Below are 20810 nucleotides of genomic sequence, written 5' to 3' on the forward strand. Positions count from 1 at the left end.
AGAGGAAGACAAAAAGGGAAATCAAGGAAGCAGAAATCAATTAGCGCATGAATCCGAAATTCAGGGCGGAGGAAACAAGAAAACAGGAACATGGAAGTAGGTACAAAGGCAAGGAACCAGGAACCAGGGACTAGTCAAAAACAGGAACACTGCAAACGATGACCAGCGCTGGACTGAAGTGAGACTGAGGCTTTTAAAGCTGTTTAACGAGCACACGCCTCAGGTGTGCTGACTGCTGCACCTGCAGCCACAGGTGTTGCCTATCCTCCACCCAACCTTGTCCTGCAAGGGTGGAGGTGGAGCAGTGGGCCAGGCATTCTGGGAAGCACAGTCATTTGGTTAAAGAAGCATGCTGGCTGCCAAAAACCTGGAATGGATCCGGAAGGGAAGTAGTTTGGAAAATAGGGATTTAGCGCTCCCAATTCATTACAGCACTGTGGCATTAGGTTCGGAGGAAATGTCCAGCAAGGAATAAGCCCCAAAACATGCCCCCAAGTGGCGGGAACGGGAGCGAAGGGAGCGAGTCGTGACAGTATACCCCCTCCTACGGCCCTCTTCGGGTGCCCGCCACCCGTACGAGACTTCTTCTTTCCATGATGGGAGTGCTTTTTCTTTGGAGGTGGCACTGATGGAAATGGTGGCTTGTGGGCAAAGGCAGATGGGCTTCCATGATAGGAGTGTGTTGTCTTTGGAGGTGATACTGATGGAAACGGTGACTTCTGGTGAGGAAGAAACTCATGGTTCGAAGAAAGGCATGAAGAACTTGCAGGACCTGGAGCAGAGTTGGAAGGTCCAGGAAGCTCAGTCACTGGAAGTGGACCCTTGTAAGTCTTTGAGGAGGGAGGCAGGCTGGTGCAACTTGCCTTAGACGATGGTAGAAGTTCTGTTAGCCTTTCTGCCGAGAGCGGACATGCGGGAGGTGAGGAAGTTGCAGGCTTCAGGAAATGTTCATGTTCAGCCATTAGAGAAAGTGGCGGCTGAGGTAGAGGTTCAGATCTTTTTCTGTCATCCATCTGGGAAAAGGCTTGTGGTTGAAAATGATTAAGGTTTGACTGCACATATTCTACGCCTTGGATGCCTGGAAGTCCCATGGGTTGTACGAGGCTGGTACTCCTGGTGACAGTCGTGTAGCCACTTTGTTGCACGTTGGATAAAACAGCAGGGACGTTTGGCCTACCGATAGGAGTGATAGACACAGTACTTGGTATTTCAGGCACACTCGCAGAAGGAGCAATAACAGACACATCTTGAACTGCAGCAGTCATTCCCTTCCTTTGGCTGCTAGCACCCAACTGGTGCTTCTTGGCGGTATTCTGTTGCACCAGTTCTGTAGGTAATACGCCGGTCTGCACCACCCCCTGTGCACACCCAGGTGAGTGGTTCTGACTCACCACTTGGTCCAGCTTGATGACTCTGAAGCGGGAGCTGGCAAAAGTCTCAAACTCTGATGCTGCATTTTTAGGAGGTTCTGATGCTAAAGTGAAGCAGTTGGGAGAATCGTCTTGTGGAAAAGGCAGGCATTCTGGTGCTCCTCCTGAAGCAAAAGAAAGGCAATCTAAACGTTCATCGACAGTAAATGTTTGGGATTCAGGAGGACTGTCTGGAGCAGTAGAAAATATAGCAGGATCTGATGGTGTAGACAGGTATACCTCTGATGTTGGAAGCGAAGCTAAGCAGGATACCGGTGTATCATGAACTGAAGGCAAACAAGCAATAAACTCTGGAACTGAAGACATGCACATATGATGGACTACCGGAGGCTCTCTGGCTGAAGGATGATCTTCTGGATGAGTCACTGTAGCTGAAGACAGGCAGGCCAGAGGAAACTTTGAAGCTGAAGGCATGCGAGTTGGAGCCATCTCGGTAGCTGAATCCAAACATGTCAGGGTCTTTGGGACTAACCCCGTGCATGGTGGAGGCTCTTGATTAAATGGCAGACATGACAGCGGTTCATTGATTGAAGACACGTGTACCAAAGATGACTGCAGGGCTGTGGATTGGATCATAGAAGAGTCAATGGTTGTAGGAGGACACACAGAAGTCTCAGAAGTTGATAGACACATTAGTGGCTCAGGAATGGAGGGCACCTTTAGGGCATTAGACTCCTTGGCTCCAGTAACCAAGGACTGAACTGTACCCTTGCAGTCCTTTTCTTTAGTGGGTGACACAGAGTCTCTTTCTTTGTGGAAGTCAAAATCAACCAGTGGAATCACCATAGTAAAGTCTCTGTTAATCAGGATTTCGTCAATTGTCCATTCCTCTGTCTTAGCTTCTGAAAGAGGCAGATTAACAATCAACAGTTCAGGAATCGCCTGCTGGTCTTTTGGTTCTGTATACTGTGGAATGAGTTCATCAGAACATGAAATCTGTACTGTCTCTGACTGTTCGTATTGATCAGAATTGGCAAAAGGAAGAGTGAACCCAGAGGTAAGATCGTCTTCCACATCAGCTTTAACATCTACTTCAGTCTCAGCAGCTGTATCAAGAGCAGGACCTAAGCCTATTGTAGTGACTGAATCTGTGTATGCCACCTTTGTGTATTGTGTTTGGAGATCAGAAGCTTGTATGTGTGCTAGCTCAGAATTATGACAGACTGCTACACAGGAAACTTTAGGTAAAGGAGTGGCTTGTAAATCTTCAGCTAACTGCAATCCCTGACAATCAGCAGAACAATTGTTAGAAACTGTGCCCAGATTGAGCGCTGTGCTAGAAGAAAGACTTTCACTTCCAATAGATCTAACATATTGGCAATTATCATGGTTTACCAAAGTCTCTGCACTCAGGGGCTGAACTGTTTTCACTTCATCAACATCAATGGATAAAGTCTGAGGTGTATTCAGGTATGCGTGCAAGATCTTATTCTCCTCTTGTAAAGAAATGAATTCTTGTGTTAACTCCTCAAGCTTAGCTCTTAGCATGCCCTGCATTAACTGTACATCACTATCAGTAGGCACAGGGGGAGGCATAGTGGCATCAGGGCTGGATCCTGCACTAGCAATCTGGATGTGCACCGATTGTGCATTGTCCTCAACTGCTTTCAGGTTCTGAGATTTATACTTTCTCATACTAACTTGGTCTGTGTTACCCTTAAGCAATCTATTGACCTTAGACCTCTTGACATTAGGGACTACCGTATGTACTTGTGCAAAGAAGTATTTGGACTGAGGGTAGAAAACTGAAGTTATGCAAGGAACCCCTCCATTCGTTATGTTTGTACCATGAAACTGTTCTATCTGAGGTGAAGCACAACTGGAATCATGGGGTTCAACAACAGAGGTACTCTTGTATAATAAGTCTAACAGTGTGTTGTTTTCTGCGGCTAAGGCTTGCGCTGACATAGAATCGGGATCAGAACAAAAGATCGAACTAGGATCAGGCAATGTAGGATGTGCCATCCTATGGGAAAAATACTTTGCTCGTAAATGCCCATTCGTGACAAGGAGTTCATTTAAGCCAAGACTAGTGATTTGATTGTCACAGGTAAATGTAGGGGAAGCTTTCTGTACTAACTTGTTAGAGGCCTTGCTGCCTTTCTTCTTTAAACTTGCCATATTCAATGGGAATTTTGGGCTGGTCATACTGTCAAGATTAGTCAGGCGAGTACAAAGGCAGCGAATATGGCAAGGGAAATGTGCACCCAGGAACTACGACTCAGGTATGCTAGAACCCAGGAGTGCAAATAGAGTGTGACACTAATATATATATGAAAAGGGATGTGGGGTAAGCACCTGACCGCGAGGAAAGTCGGCAAGCGCCTTACCCCCAATTGCTGTTACAGGTACTGACAGCGCTAAACCCACGTGGAGGGCAAGCAATGACAGGATCTGTGTACTAACACTCTTGATGGTATTACATAAGGGAACTTAAGAACTGTACTCACGAGGACGAGATAAACCTCTTGAATGTCAGCTAGCCCACGAATCCTATTGAAGAAACTGGGACCCCGAAAGGCTAGAACAGCAATGGAAGGAAAACTAAATACCTAAGTGGGAATAGTGTTTACAAATTAGTGAGGAAAACATAAGCATTCACACAGGAGCTAGCTACTACCGCACACCACACCTAAATCAAAGGGAAAATAAATGCAGAAGTGCAGTGGAAAACATGGAATGGATCCTCTAGAAAGTAAGGATCAGGAGCAGGGAAAAACGAAATAACCTATGCAAACTTCTCCCTACCCCTCCAAGGAAAAGACAGGAAACTAAACTAAGAGGAAGGCTAAGGCAAACGGGTAACAGCAGCAAAGGACAGAGTCAAAGAAATATAGAACACAGACAAACTGGGCTGCATCTAAAAGGGGAAAGCACTGAGAAATGCTGCCTGCAAACAGAGGAAGACAAAAAGGGAAATCAAGGAAGCAGAAATCAATTAGCGCATGAATCCGAAATTCAGGGCGGAGGAAACAAGAAAACAGGAACATGGAAGTAGGTACAAAGGCAAGGAACCAGGAACCAGGGACTAGTCAAAAACAGGAACACTGCAAACGATGACCAGCGCTGGACTGAAGTGAGACTGAGGCTTTTAAAGCTGTTTAACGAGCACACGCCTCAGGTGTGCTGACTGCTGCACCTGCAGCCACAGGTGTTGCCTATCCTCCACCCAACCTTGTCCTGCAAGGGTGGAGGTGGAGCAGTGGGCCAGGCATTCTGGGAAGCACAGTCATTTGGTTAAAGAAGCATGCTGGCTGCCAAAAACCTGGAATGGATCCGGAAGGGAAGTAGTTTGGAAAATAGGGATTTAGCGCTCCCAATTCATTACAGCACTGTGGCATTAGGTTCGGAGGAAATGTCCAGCAAGGAATAAGCCCCAAAACATGCCCCCAAGTGGCGGGAACGGGAGCGAAGGGAGCGAGTCGTGACAGCCGTAAATTCCTGAACCCTAATGACAGCGACAGGGACAGATGAGCTCCATGCCTCTGTGCAAGAGAAGTACAAGACAAAGGACTCTGCCCACCAAATACCGCCCTGTTTGACTGAAGTATGGCATTGACCCAGCACCAACAATGGCCACACTGTGGCCAATGTGGGACTGTCACCCTCATGCTATTCAGGGTTCACAGGCATGAGCACCGGGGCATCCTGCGCTCTGTGCACTGCACATCCCACCAGTGTTAACAAGCAGGTGATGCTGCCTGCGCTTAGCCCGACAAAGGGATGGCACTCCAGCACCGGGGGAGACGAGCTAGGCGCTGACAGGTGATCTGAGAGATTGACTCCCAATACGCACCAGGAACGCCAATCCAGTCCCACAAGGCCAACCAGCATAGAAGCAATCGGCCCGGAGCAGTGCCATCCGGAAAATAAGACACTATGCCAGGGAAGTCCCCCTGTCACACAAGAAACCCTGTCTGCCCCACAAGTGGCCTCGTTATCATGCCAAGAATACCCCCTACTGTACCATCGGAGGACGAGGGAGCTAGTGGCCCTGACGGCCTGCCACTGATGATACCATGGCTGCCGGCCACTAACATCACCCGGCATGCTGTCCCGCTGAATGACCAGGCCAACGGGGGCCTCGAGGAGGTACCTACTGGCCCCCTGAGTTCAACCTGCAGTTGTGATCTGACCAACGAACACGGGCGGCCCTGACACCCGCCGCAAAGAAAGTGGTACATTGGGCAAGGGGAGGGTTGCAGCTCTTCAGGAGTGCTTGTGCGCCCTCACATGCCACTGGAGAGCAGCACGTCGCGGACTGGAGTAACATTGCCGGGAAAGGGGGTGAGTGATGTCCCATCGCCCCGTACCCTGTAAGCAGGACGTCGAGCAGCCTGGATGCCCGGCGAGCTGTGTCTCGCTGCACTGCCCCAAAGTCAAGGGACTATGCCGATGTGGCCCCTGGCACGTGCCAGGTGCGGCTTTGCCGGGTTTGAGCTGCACCATCAATGGACCTGGATCCCGAGACGTGATTCCTGCACGGACTGCGCTCAACATCAAGGGACTAGGCCGAAGTGGTCCCTGGCACCTGCCAGGTGCGGCTTTGCCGGCTTTGAACTGTACCATCAATGGACCTGGACCTGGGGAAGTGACTCCTGAACGGACGCGGAAGGAAGGTGAACTGGTCTCCTGCAGTCCTGCCATTGCTTTAAGAGGACTCAGTAAACATGAGTTTTGATGCTGTGGACCTGCATAGTATTTACATGCTTAAAGTGGTCTCAGTAAAGGACCATGATGTGAAGCTGTGCTCCTGCAGTTGGTAGGGGTGCTCTAAATGGTACCAGTGGCTATCCGTGAGCATCATGCAATGGTGGCAAGCCCGTATCCCAGGTTAATAAAGGGTTTATAGTTTGCGGTCCAATTGCCAACCATCCACCGGGGGCGTGCCCCTGTGACCATCACCTGAGGGTGATGGGTCGGTAGGTGATAAGTTGCATATAAGAATGTGAGACCATACGTGTGTTAATAGCACATCCTGTTTGAAGTTGGTCCCACGGCTCTGAAGTAATGTCATTCTGTAATGGGAGGGGGGAAAATCAGTTATGCTGTATTACTAGTTGTTTTGTTCCTTATGAAGAAGGAGGGATGTTGTGTAGTGAACCATCCCATGTGTGTTTCCCCTTTAAGGGGATGTGTCCCTCCCATAGGCATTGCCCTTTTAAGATGGGCCAAGACTGTGTCATGGCCCAAGTTAATAAAAGGGAGCCCGGGAGGCATGTGCGAGAGAATGGCTGCAAACTCCATAACGGTATGATCTGAGTGTGTGTCTCTCATTGAGGCCTGCAAGCCCACCCTGAGTGAGCAGGGCCTGCAGGCCAGGTTGCCATGAGGCCCCGTGCCAAGAAGACAGCCATGGTCCGCCAATGCCGGCAGGGCCAGACCTGCCAACCCGAGAGGTACCCAGCCTCGTAGGTGCTGGCATCCCATAGCACCTCAGGGGGGGGACTGGTGCGAGGTCCCTGACCAGCCCCCACACCTCCATCCTCAGAGGTATAAGGCCTCCCTGACACTGGTGTCCCATAGTGTCCCAGGGGCAGGCTGGTACGATGTCCATGGCCAGATGCAGAAGATGCCCCTGCACTTCGTCCCAACCACAGCCTCTGGGGTCTTCCTGTACCTTTCTAAGCCCCCTCTGTGTACCTTTGTACCTTGTTCTGCGAGGGTACCGGCACTCAGCAACTCAAGTAAGCTTCTGTGGTTTCCCCAGGCTCTCGGTGCCTTCTTGCAGCTTTCGGCAGCTCCACCAGGCTGGTTTCTCACTGCAAGTCGGGCCTCACCTGGACCATTCCACTGGCTTGGATTTTGCCACCAGGCGCCAGATCTCCCAAAAACCAGGTAGGTCGTGGCTCTTCTCTGCCTTTTTGGTCCCCGCCTGCTCCTTCCAGGCATTAGAATCTGCAGCGCATCTTCTCTGCCTCTGTGATGCTTCCCTCCCCAGCGTGAAGCTGCTACTGGGCTGGACTGACAACATGGAGGGTCCTTCATCAGTTTTTATGCCTGATTGTCTTTCTAGCTTCCAACAGCTAGCATGTTCGTATTGGTTCTGCGTAGGGCTCTTCATTACCCTGCTCTTCCTCATGGAAGACTTATCCAGTGCAAGGGTAAGCGAGAAAATCCATCATAAGTATAGATGTCTAGACGGCATTGAATGCGCCGTAAGGCAAACAAGTATGTACCTCAAGCGGTAAGGAATGTTTTTAAAGTTCATAATGGTGAAGACACTTCCTGCAGAAGGTATCTGAACGCGGAAAGGGCGTTCAGAGCGGACCCGCGCTTCTCAGCAGAGACGAACCCTTCGATTCACAGAAGCGTTGTCACTGTTGGACAATCTGGCTTAGCAGATACCTTCTGCAGGAAGTGTCTTCACCATTATCAACTTTGAAAACATTCCTTACCGCTTGAGGTACATACTTGTTTCCCTTACGGCGCATTCAAGGCCGTCTAGACATCTATACTTATGATGGATTTTCTCGCTTACCCTTGCACTGGATAAGTCTTTGATAGAGATCCCGGGACTACCATTGGTTCCATCACACGTCCTGATGAAGGCCTGTCCACCAAGCTGCACTTCACAGCTCCTTTAGGATGAAACACTGTTGTGTCGACGTGAAACACCACCTGAACAGTGCACAATCCTAGCATTGTTGTTTTTCTTTATGATTTATTGTATACATGTTCATGAAATTGAGTTTATGTTCGTTCCTGTGACCGCACAAGTGTTATAATCGAACAAGAGTAACATTTTGCTGTTGCTGTTTATTGCATTGAGATCCAGTTCTGTCCACTGGATCATACTTATTTGTATTGTGTTCTCAAACACTCCTGGGTGCTCTATCTCTATCAGTTTTATACAGATGTTATTAAAACACATTGGGCCTCATTCCGACCCTGGCGTTAACTAAGGCGCTATTAGCACCTTGGTTGACGCCGTTGTTTTTCCGACTCCGCCATGGTGAATGGCGGAATTACCGCCCCACCCCAAGGTTGGCGGGGGCGGTAATTCCCCATTCACCATGGGCCCTTCCCCATTCCCATTTTTGGCCCATAGGGCTCAATGGGAATGCGGAAGGCGCTAAATACGGCACCGTAAATTACGGTGCCGTAATTAGCTCCTAGGTCCCTTTGCGGGTTGTTTTTTTAACGCCTGCAAAAAGCAGGCGTTAAGTACCAACCCGCAAAGGGAACTCGGAATAGGGCGGTAAGGGTTTAACGGCACCGGTCTCGTTACCGGTGACCGTTAACCCTTACCGCCCTACTCGGAATGACCCCCATAGATGTGAAACAAATGTATTTCCAGTGACTGTGATATATGTTCAGAATGCTGGAGTGGTGTCACCTCTCACCCTGAAAATTTGTTTTTGTTTACTCTAATATACCTACCTGGGTTTTTCAGGGTTTTGCCAGGTGCCCTAATATTTAATCTAGTCCCAGAGAGAGGGTCCACATCCATGGGATTCTCCCGCTGAGTACCACCCCCAGGGGGATTCTCGGGTAGTGGCCTCACCTCCCTGTCCCCATGGGAAGGGTCTCCCTCTCAGGGAGAAGTGACCACATCGAGGTATTCATCACAGAGGAGACAGCAGTTCTGTATCCTACGGCTAAAAGCGTAGATTCAGCATTATGTAGAAATTATGCAGCTTCTCATTTGTCTCTGCATTCATCAACCTAAACCTCCTTCACCATGCAGGCTCTCCTGGAAGGCTTTCAAGGGCTCTTTGCAATGGTGGTATAGGGGCAAGGGTTTTCAGCCGTACTGGAGCTCATGTCAGACTTTGCCTTAAACCGGGTCCAAGAAGCCTCTATTTTCATGGGCACTACAGTTTCAGCCACAAGGTACATCCATGTTACAGACTGACAGAATGAGAATTCTCAGAAAAATTCAGCATTGTATCTGCCCTTTCAGGGAGCAAAGCTGTCCTGGGACAAGCTTGAGGAGAAAGTTCAGGGAGTCCATAATCAAGATAAACACTCAGGAACTCTGAGGAAGAAGGGGCCACAGCTAGCTAAACAGGTTGCGGCTTCTTGGAAGCAGTCAAGTTCCACGCATTCTTCCACACGATCATGGAAGAATTTCTTTCATGAGAAGGTGGAGGTTGCCACTTCTGAAGTTCAGGTCCTCATTCCCCCTAAATAGCACGCTCCTGACTGGCGGGGAGATTCAAGACGGATTCCAGTAGGGAGAGGATTTCTCTCTTCAAAGATACCCGGCTCCCCTTCTTGAAATATCCCTGAGCATGGAAAGGTCTGAAGGAAAGTTATCAAATAGAGTTCACTGCCCTCTGTAGAGACAGGTGTTGAAGAGATCCCTTGGCCTTGGGATCCTTTCAAGAGGGACTGTCTGATGTCAGAGATACAGAGCCTGCTGTAGAAGAGGGTGACTCAGCCTGTTAGGCAAGAGTCATGGTGACAAGGGTGTTACTCCAGGATCTTCCTGATAGGTAAAGTATCAGGGGGATTCAGACTGGTGTTGAATCTAAAAGGAGTAAAACAGGGAGTCCAGTGTTTGACCTTTCAGGATTAATACGGCATAGAAGATCATCCTGCTAACAACAACCAGGGATTGCTTGGCATCCTAGTTGGCACTCAGAGATGACTACTTGCATGTGCCAATCCATCAATCCTGCCACAGGTTTCTATGGTTTGCAGTGCTGGGCTAGCATTTCCAGTTTGTGGTTTTACCGTTCAGACATGGTACTGCTCCCAGAGTTTTCACAAAGACCCTGGCATAAATAGTGGGTTTGCTACACAAGACGGGTCTAAGAGCCTATGCTTTCCTGGACAATCTTCTTGTTCAGGAAGCTTCTTATCCGGAGACACAGAAAGCAGTCTTGGAAGTGTCAAGGGTCTAGCAGTTGGGCTTCTTTATCAAACAGAATACATTCCAACTAGAGCTAGTTCAGGATGTCCGCTTCATTTGGGACTTGCTTTGAGATGATGCTGGGCATGGCGTGTCTCCCAGAGGAAAGAGCAGTGAATCCCTGGAGGGCAGTAAAACTTCTCTACCATCAGGAAAGGGTGTCAGCCAGGCAATGGTTATGGATCTAGGGTCTGGTGATGGCGACAGTTTTTATCACACCTTGGCCAAGACTTGATCTTTGCCACTGTTGTGGCATCTGTATCAATTCTGGCAGTATGTGGCTTAGGAGTTGGAGAGACTAATACCAGTGACAGCCACAGTAGAAAAGGCCTTGCAGTGGAGGCTGGAGTGTTGCAATCTCCTCAAGGTGTTTCCACTCAAAGCTCCTCTGCACACAGTTTTAACTACAAATGCCAGCACCATTGGATTTGACGCAGTCCTTTGGATCATGCCAAAATGGTGTGCTCCCTCTGAGTCCCGTCATTCTTCGAATTGGAGGGAGTTGGAGGCAGTCAGATGGCCACTGCTGGGGTTCACTTGCCAGATTGTTACTTGGCTGCTGAAGGTCCTTTCAGACGATACAAATGCGGTCTCCTGTGTGAATCGGCAGGGCAGGATGAGCTCCCCCTTGCTGGTGGAGTTTTTGCACGAAATTGGGTTCTTGGGCAGAGAAGAACTTGTTGTCTCTGAAGGCAGCCCACATCAGGGGAGTGAGCAACTCCCTGGCCGATGGTCTTAGCAGGAACCTCTCATTGACTTTGCAATGGTCTAGCAGTCAAGAACCATTCACATTCAGGGATAGTCTAGCAATTTGGTCTCTCTGAGGTAGACATGTTTGCCACCAGCAGCAAACAGAAGGTGGCCAGGTTTTGCTCCAGGGTGGGGAGGGGGAGACCTGGGCAGTGGATACCCTTTCTGTCCTGTGGTCTCCAGGGCTGCTGAACATGTTTCCGCCTAGTCCCTTGCTTTGTCGAGTGCTGAGGAGGATCAGATCATCCAATGTCCATATTGGACACACAGAGCATGGTATCCTATTCCACTGTACCTGGAGGCTACCCTGCCTTTCTTCCTTCCAGTATCTCCTCCATCCATTCTGGCAGCAGAACTGACATCTCACAACAGCTGGATTTGGGCAGGCTGGTCCATGAGAGGAAGGGGTTGGAGTAGCAAGTATTATCTTCTCCTGTCTCTCTGGCGGTACAGGGATCCAAGAAGGCATCAACTCTGCGTTCTTATGATAGAGAGCGGGACACATTTTCTAACTAGTGTGCCGGGAACTCTTTGCTATAATAATGTTATAATTGTTCTTTTATAACCGGAGAGGTTTCTAAGCGCGAGACTGGGATTCGAACCTGTGTTGCTATGTGTTGTCTTGCTTCCAAGACAAACACGTTGCCCCTGAGCTATCCTCCCGGCCTGTTGCTTGTTACCTCTAGATTGTGCTTTACTGACATTTCCAGATTTCTTCAAGACCGGTTTCAGCTGAGTTTTTCTGTCTCCTCTCTGAAGGCTAAGTGGGCCGACATAAAAAACAGTGCGCCCTGTGACCCCCGCCCTCCCGTGCCCCCCACAGTGATTTATTAAGAGGATATAAGACAGTCGTAGAAATGCCGGTTATGTGCATTGCATTTCTCGCTGGAAAGAATGTAGCAGCTGGTAGAATATTGTTCATTGGGATGAGCCGTGTGGAGAGTCAGTGGCCGGAGCCGACAGCAGATAGGCAATGTAGGGACCCCATATGTCCAGGGGTCTAGCATGCAGGGGTAGGGTATAAATAAAGTTTGATTCAGCGTCTTGGCACCTGGCTATATCTTGCAGCCATAATTGTGGGGGGGAGTGCAACCCCATCCCCATGACATAGCGTCCTACCACCGATAGTAGTCCAGCAAGTTTCCTCACTGAGGTCGTTAATTTCCTGATTAGACCCAGTAACGTAACCTTTGGGTCGGGTTCAATTTGTTCGCCTATAATTGTGGATGTCTTTTCTATCACTGAACTCCAGAATCGGTTTACAGATGAACATTCCCAGGCCAGGTGTATAAAATCCGCTCTTGGGGTGTTGCAGCATTCACATGTCGCTGGTATTATCGGACGTTGTTTGTGGAGTTTTGCTGGGGTGTGATACACCTGGTGTAAGTAGTTGAAGTGTATCTGTTTGTAACGCGAATTTAGAGCTACTTTCTGGGTCTGACTCAGGATGAAGGCCGAGCCTTCGTCTCGAATCGCGTCCCCCAGGGATTTTTCCCATCTTGTTCTCGACGCCGTTGGTTGGACGGTTGTATTGGACAAGAGAGCTTTATAGATTGTGGATACTAGTTTCCCCTCTCCTTGAGATTGGATCACTCCATGTACCAGTTGCCAAGTAGGTGGTTGCAGCGGGAACTTACGGAAAAGTGATTGGAGTGCATGGCATAGTCAAAAGTATATGAAGGTATCTAGGGCAGTGGTGGCCCTCGGTCCCGTACAAGTTGGGGTGTTAGAAAGGTTCCTTCGGCGATAGGCCGCCTAACGTGTTGATCTGTAGTTTGCTGGCCCACTGAAGATATACCTTTTCTGCAGTCAGTGGAACTCCTGGGAAGAATCTCGCTGGGATAAGGAGGGAGAATCTGACTGAGTCATTACATTTCTGCACCATTTTCCTCCAAATTGCATAGGTACAGAGTACTACATTTAGAGTTGCTTGTGGTACTTGCATGTGGCCTATAATAGCTGCCCTCAGCAGGTTGGGGGTGATCAGGGCTCGCTCTATTTGGACGTGAGGTCTGATGAAGTGTGTAGTGTACCAGTGGCCAAGAAATTCGGCCTGGGCGGCCCAGTAGTAGCGTTCTAGGTCGGGTAGTGCCAGCCCTCCTTTTGTAACTGGTTGAATCGGCGTTGTGTATGCCACTCTTGCGGGTTTGCCGGCCCAGATGAGTTCAAGAATCAGACTCTGCAGATGTAAGAGGAATTTTTGTGGGAGTAGGAGAGGGAAGTTTGCAAAGAGGTAAAGAAGTTTGGGCAGAATCACCATCTTCACAAGGGAGACACGGCCCCACACTTAAGCAGAAGGAGCTTCCATCTGTTTATTTTGTCTCGTAGCGTTTCTTTTACCCTCTCGTAGTTGTCATGGAAGAGGTTTTGGTGGTCCCTAGACACTACGATTCCCAGATATCTAACTTGGGAGTTTTCCCATCTAAACCCATAGCCATCTGCAAATTCTCTGGTTTCAGGGCTTAGGAGGAAAATGACAGATTTAGTGTGGTTGATTTTGAGACCCGAAAGGGTACTGAATTTGACCACCTCTTGCATGACTGGGTTTAGATTCACCGAAGGGTTGCCGATGAAAAGGGCCACATCGTCGGCATACAGGGAGATTATTAGTCTGTGGGGACCGAGGGAGAGGCTCCTGTCCAGTTGTCGGAACCGAAGGCCGGTGCCCAGTGGCTCCATCACCAAAGCAAACAGCAGGGCTGACAGGGGGCAGCCCTTACTGGTCCCTCTTTGTAGTTCAATACTTGTAGACATTGTTCTCCCCAGGATGACTCTCAGCAGGGGGTGTTTTGTTTTTAGAGGAGGGAGACTAATTTGAGGAAGTGGATCCCGAGGCCCATCCATCTTGAGACTGTGAAAAGAAAGGCCATTCGACATTCGAGTTGAAGGCCTTTTTGGCATCGAGTAGAATTGTAGCAGCCTGAGATGACGGAGCAAGTGCTTCCATGACGCCAAACAGCTGTCTGATACCGAACGTTGTATTGCAACCCGGAATAAAGCCTGCCTGGTCTGATAGTACCAGTCTGGGCATTAAAGGGAGCAGTCTGGCGGTGAGAACCTTCGCAAGAATCTTATTGTCAAGGTTGATCAGCGACATCCTGTTTGTCAGGGCACATGGGGTTGTCGGGGGACTCTGATCCTATTATTTCCAGGCTATTGCTAAATTAAATGTTTTTGTTTGTTAACAAACGTTTTCATTATATCCTCAAATTTCTTTTCTACTAGACCACTATTAGAAAACAAAACTAAAAAGTGAACAACGAAAGAAAGAAAAAAAACAAGAAGAAGAAAAAAAGAAAAGACACAATAAAAGAAAAAGAAGAGGCAAAGTAAAAAGACAGTGCAAGCATATGTCTCAGATTAACAGTTAAGAATGTCAGGATTTTGCTTTCCTGGTATCCTGGTCCAATCAATTGATGGCCCGCAGATTGTCAGTTGCCAAACTCTTATCTAAACTATATTAAGATATTTTCAGTAACTTCTTTTCATAATTGTACCACTCTAAGTATGAGGTTTTTGTCACTGCCCAACATCAGGGTGGCCCAGCGATCTTCGCAAGAAAGCGAGCACACTTCTGAGGGAAGCATAGTGGAATACTTTCTTCTTACATTGGTTAGGGCTGGGCATTCCATGATGAGATGATAGAGTGATTCCGGGTGGCATCAAATTGACAAAATCGACATGCGATGGAGGTTTCGGAATTTGTTTGGTTTGTACCAAACCCTCTCTTGTCGGTAGTTGATTAAGGGGCATTCTGAGAAATATGTCTCTGGTCTGTTGGCAGGAGAAGAGCTTTGGATATGGCGGTAATTGATTTAACGCTCTGTTCATGGATACAGTTTATCGACAGTTTGTATTGACTTTTATTGTCTGTGGTCTCTAGCCAATCATTGCGCTGTATTCTTGTTTTCACTGCGAGAGGTCGCTGTTGCAGCATTTCCACTGTGCATTCCAGTTTGTCTATCATCTGTATGCAAGCTTCTTTCCTTATGTAGAGCACTGTGTCGTGTGAGGAGTTAGGTCTTGATCTTAATATGTCTATTGGTGGTAGGTTGTCCTCTGTCAAGGTTTTTCTGAACAAGTCTAATGATTTCCATGCTATGATTGAATGCATGGATTCTAAAGCTAGTTCAAAATGTATCTGTTGTACAGGATATGACTTAGGAAGGGACAAGATTTTTCTCCAAAAAATGCCTTCAAGGAGATCCTAATCCTGCCACAGTAGATAAAGAATTGCTTCACCCCCATAGGTAAGTATGGGGGTGAACCTTCTGGCGGTAGAAGGCAATAAGTGGCCTTAGGGAAAACTTCCCATATTTGTTTTGTATAATCATACCTTAACGGGGCAGTGACTCTGTTTTGGCTCTCAGGTGCATCGCCCATTTCTTTTTTTTTTTTAAACTTTATTTTTGGTTGCAATTCACATTACATACGCTTCAACTACCCGGTAATACATGATGCACATAGCATAAACAATGTTTTCTCCCACTCAATTCAATATATAATTGCATTTTCTGATGATAGGGCTTATTTTTAACACATTAGGCGTTTCTTGCAAGAGTCACAGCAAATAGTTCAGTCGGTATCTACTCTCCAGAGCTTGGTGAGGTGGTAAGAAGGTAAGCTCTGAATGCTGACCAAATGTCTTTAGGTCTACATGGTGAGGGGACTAGTCCTATGTATGTTTCTTCACATTCGTGTACGTATGGCGATGCTGTAAGGAACTGTTCTGCGCGAGGGGCGTAGCTGCTTTTCCATTTCTGCAAGATACATTTCTTAGCCACTACACATGCAATGTTGAACAGTCTCCTGTTTTTTTCTGGGAGTTTTCCTATGTCGCCGAACAGATATTTTTGGGGCTTGAGTTGTGCAGGGATTTGTGTAATAGCTTCCAAAATGCTTGCTACTTCCCTCCAGAATCAAGTTATTTTAGGGCAAGCCCAATACATGTGGTATGAGTCTGCTTGATGGTTATTGCATTTGAGACAGTTCATATTTGTGCACTCCTTAAATTTAGCCATTTTGACAGGGGTATAGTGAAGCTTATTAAGTATTTTAAATTGTATGAGTCTGAGCCCTACATTGAGGGAGACTTTCTTTGTAATTAGACAGTATCTGGTCCACGTTCCTTCCTCTATTGTTGTACCCATGTCTTCTTCTCAGGAGGCCTTTATGTTGTTGGATGATTTTGTGTGTGTTTGGACTATGTTATAAAGTGTGGAGACACCTATGCCAGATTGTGCATGAAGTGCCTGGTAACAGGGGTGATCGGGCTGCTCAGTTGGGTAAGATGGCCAGCATTTCTTGAACGCTGCCTTCATGCAGTGATATTGTGAACTGACGAGTTGGCCCCGCCCCACTGTGTCTGCGAAGTCTTCAGGGGTAATGAAACTACTGTTTGGGAACATGGCCTTAATTGTGATGTCGTAGTTCATAATCCAAGCTTTCTGTATACCGGTGTCGTACATGGGTGCAATACCCGGGAAATTCCATAATGGAGCTTGGGAGTCATAGGGAGTTTCAATGTGGAGTCGCCTGCTGATTGCAGCCCATGCTGCAATTGTGCAAGATGCGGGGTCATATCTGCATTCGCCTTTGTAAGATTTCGCAAAGATTATAGATCATAGGTCCGTTGGGCGGACCGAGTGCCGTTCTATGGGGACGTGTGGTGCTTCTATTGTGGTGTTCTGCCAGTATTTGGCATACTGAGATTGTGACACTAGGTAATACAGTTCATAGTCGGGCGCAGCGAAGCCCCCCATGTCGTAGGGTTCCACCAGTTTTTCCCATTTGAGCCTGTTGGCACCCCCATTCCATATGAAGGTGGTTGCCAAGGACCGAAGGTTTTCAAAAAAAGGCTTGCCTGGCCATATTGGTACATTATTAAAGATATATAGGAGCTTGGGAAGGTTTACCATTTTGAGTACCGCTATCCGACCAGCAAGTGATATGGGCAATCTAGTCCAAACTTGGAGTTTAGTTTGGATCGTCTGCAATGTGGATTCGTAGTTATCTATATATAGTGATACCAGGAGCCCCAGATATCTGATGTGATCGCAGGACCATCTCAGACCATGCGTGCGTGAGGGGCAGGTGGTGGCCTGTGTCAATGGGAAAATTTCAGATTTGGCAGTGTTGATTTTGTATCCAGAATGTAAGGTGAAGTCCTGTATCACTGCCAATATGGACTCTAGGTTGTTCTCAGGTTTACGTATATACAATAATGCATCGTCCGCATACAGTGAAATAGATTGATAGATGCCGGCCAACTTTATGCCCCTCATTTCTTGTTCTCTTCTACTTGCAGCCGCCATTGGTTCGATAATGAGTGCAAAAAGCATGGGGGAGAAGGGACAACCTTATCTGGTGCCTCGGTGTAAAGTAAGGTGGGTAGAGAGAGTGCGATTTGTTAGGACCCTAGCTTTGGGAGAGGTGTAGAGAAGCCTGACGCATGGTGTAAAGTATGGGCCAAAGCCGAATTTTTTGAGGACCTCAAACATGTATCTGCATGAGACGGAATCAAACGCCTTCTCAGCGTCCAACGAAATGGCCACTGCCTGTGCGTCTGTTTTGATCTGTGCGATAATACTGAACAGTCTACGCAGATTTAGGGCAGTGGACCTCGTTGGAATGAAGCCACATTGGTCAGGGTGTATTAGATTGGTCATTTTAGGGAGTAGTCTGTTTGCGAATACTTTTGCGTATATCTTGGCGTCTGTATTTATAAGGGACAGTGGGCGATAGGACGCGCGTTCATGGGCTGGGCGTCTAGGCTTCAGTAGGACTGTTATGACTGCATCTGTTATTGACTCTGGGAGTGAGCCAGTGTTCAAGGCTTCCTCCCATATGTGTGTTAATATAGGGGATAGTATTGCAGAGTATGTTTTGTAGAGGTCGGAGTTTAGGCCATCTGGGTCTGGGGTTTTTCCAGCTGCCAGTGACTTAATCGCCTCAGCAATTTCTTCCTTGGTTATTTCTTGTTCAAGGGCAAGATTGTCCTCAGGTGTAAGTCTAGGGAGACCGATCTCATTCATATATGTTTCAATGTTTTCCTGAGTTCGTGTGTCATGGTTTGCGTATAGGCTGGTGTAATATTTAGCAAATTCGGCATTGATTTCTTCCTCTATGTGTAAGGGTTCGCCTTTGTCATTCATGATGCTCGAGATGGGGGCATGGTTGTGTTCATTTCGTAATATACGTGCCCGGTGGTTTCCTGCTCTATTTCCTTCACCGTATCTATGGGCCCTAGTTGGAACGGACATGTATAGTAGTTCTTGGATTGCTAGCTCATTGAATGTTAGAAGGTGTGCATTAATATCGGCCAATGTGTTTTTGTTGTGTGTTACACTGTAATCGTTTTCAAGTGTTTTCAGGTGTGTTTCGGTCTTGTCTAAGTTGGATCTGACACTTTTCAGGAGGCCAGTAGTTTTAGACATTAGACTATCCCTCACCCAGGCTTTAAATGTTTCCCATACTGTGGCCCACTCGCCCACCAACCCCATGTTCAACTGAAAGAATTCCTCCATCTCGACTTGCAGTGATTCAACAACGTTAGGGTCCTTCAGGATATTCAGGGGCATTCTCCAGCGCTGAATTGGTTGTTTAATGTTCTGGAGTGATATCTCAAGTGTAACCGGGGAGTGGTCAGAGAGTGTACGGGGGAGTATTTCACAGCTCACTACAGAGCTCAGCAGGGGAGAGGATATGAACCAGTAGTCTATCCTGGATTCGGAGTCATGGGCTGATGAGTAGAAAGTGTATTGACGGTCTGTGGGGTGCATCCCTCTCCAGGCATCGGTCAGAGCTATGTCCTGCAGGGCTTGATGCATAGTGTTGGCGGATCTTGTGAGTGTCCTTTGTCTACTGGAGGACCTGTCTAATAGTACATCTAGGACAGTGTTAAAGTCCCTACCCCACAGCACCCATGCATCAGTTGTTGTGCCAATTTCGTTGAGGAGATGAGCATAAAATTCGGGATCATCCGTGTTTGGACCATAGGAGTTGACCAGTACCAATTTTTCACCTGCCGCTATGCCCCATACCACTACGTATCTACCCAAGGGGTCAATTTTACTTTTTTCGGGGGCAAACCCGAATAAGGGATGTATCAACGTAAGGACACCTCTGTTCTGTGACGAGTATTCAGTATAATACCTAGTGTTACCCCATTGTTTCAAGACATTTTCATTAGTCCCCCGCAAAGCATGGGTCTCCTGAAGCATTACTATGTGCGGGCGATGCCTATTAATGTTTGCCCCCACTTTGCTGGATTTTGCTCTGCTGTTCAGACCTCAGATGTTCCAGGTTAACAATTTAAGTGTCAACCCGCTGGGAGTGTGTGCCCTCTGTGCTATTTTAGCAAGTTACGGTCAATCTTGGGAGGGGAGGGTGTCACCATGGGGGGATCAGCACATGACTCTGTGATTGCATTTTTAACATTAAACACAACAGCTAACTGCTTCTCAAATTGCCCAACTGGGGCTTTCAATGTGAACGACCATATATCTGGCCAACGAAACAGACCCAAGTTCCCAGTACCCACCCCCACCGACAACATCTGGCCCAACTTGATGATGAACCCCATTTAAAACCCTGTGGTTTCACTCGTGGAGGGGGACGAGTGCTACAACACCACTCTCGTAGCCGAGCGCATCTCACCTGGCTTTCTTTAATGATTGGAGAATAATAACAACTAATTTTAAAAAAATGAAAGAAAAAAAGAACAGTGTTGCCTTTCTCTGGTGCCACAAAAATGTGCGTCTAGCTGGGGAAAGGAGGAGATTAAGTGCTGTGGTCGATCAGTGTGCAAGGACGAGATTTATACTGGCTGCTGTAGAAGATTTTGATCGAGTTTGTTTCTTCCAAGTGGAAGAGGGATGGCGGATTCCACATAGGCCAATGCAGCTGCCGGGGAGTCAAAGAAATGCACACGTCCGCCGTGTTATATGCGTAGCTTTGCTGGAATCAATAGAGCGTATGGAACCTGTCTTACTCGCAGCTGACTTTTGATGGATTCATAGGAACGTCTCTGGGTTTGGACTCCCGCAGAGAAGTCTGGGAATATATGTATATTGTCATTGCCGTGTCTCAAAGTGCCCTTTTCTTTTGCCAGTCTCAAAACAGCGTCTCTATCTATGTAAATCAGTAGCTTTACCACGATCGTGCTGGGGGGGGGCAAGTGTGCGATGTGCCCGTTCTACCAAGAATTGAGGGGAGAAAGAGTCCGAACCTAGGAGGGTCCTCAAGAGGGTTTTGATTTGGGTTTCCATCGGGCCTTCGCAAAAGGATTCTGATAAGCCGACAATGCGTATATTGTTCATTCTCGACCTCGACTCCAAATCATCACACTTATCGCAGAGTTTGTTCATTTCGCTTTTCAAGATAGTGATGTCATGAGTGTTTTAGTGCGTTGAATCTTCGTTTGCACTTTTTCTGTTTTCGGCATCTGTGATTCTGGTGCTTTCCTTATCTACCCTGGCTTTGAGGGAACCTATTGCAGAGACAATATCATCTAATTTGACATTTATTGCCAGGAACCCATTTTGGACCGTTGTTAGAAGATGGTCGAACTTGGAGTCTTCTGTAGTTGGGGGGTCAGAAGCTGTCGCTGGGCCCGAGCCCTCTGAGGATGTTTGGGAGTTTGTGAAGGAATCCATCGGCCCGGTCTTCCTGCTTTTAACCACGTTTTTTCCAGGCATCACGCGGGTATCCACTTGGTTATATCGATTGCTGTGAGGAACGTGAGTGAACGCGGAGACACGGTCCACCTC

The 20810-nt window shown here is 47.7% G+C and overlaps 1 protein-coding gene across 2 annotated transcripts in view; it reads left to right on the forward strand.

Annotated features, from left to right (window-relative positions):
- The first annotated feature begins 2406 nt into the window (after positions 1-2406).
- INCENP (inner centromere protein) overlaps positions 2407-20810 on the forward strand; it is a 675150-nt gene continuing 656746 nt past the window's right edge. The window contains exon 1 of one of the 2 annotated variants that reach the window (XM_069623903.1): positions 2407-2427. Coding sequence is in view for 1 of the 2 variants with exons in the window: in XM_069623901.1 (XP_069480002.1) it covers positions 6980-7268 (289 nt within the window). In the remaining variant the exon portion in view is untranslated. Of the gene's footprint in view, positions 2428-6964; positions 7269-20810 lie in introns of those variants that run through there. The other variant, XM_069623901.1, reaches the window with a different exon arrangement.

The sequence above is a fragment of the Ambystoma mexicanum genome, chromosome 11 (assembly GCF_040938575.1).
Source record: "Ambystoma mexicanum isolate Mex_15411 chromosome 11, UKY_AmexF1_1, whole genome shotgun sequence".
Classification (NCBI taxonomy): domain Eukaryota; kingdom Metazoa; phylum Chordata; class Amphibia; order Caudata; family Ambystomatidae; genus Ambystoma; species Ambystoma mexicanum.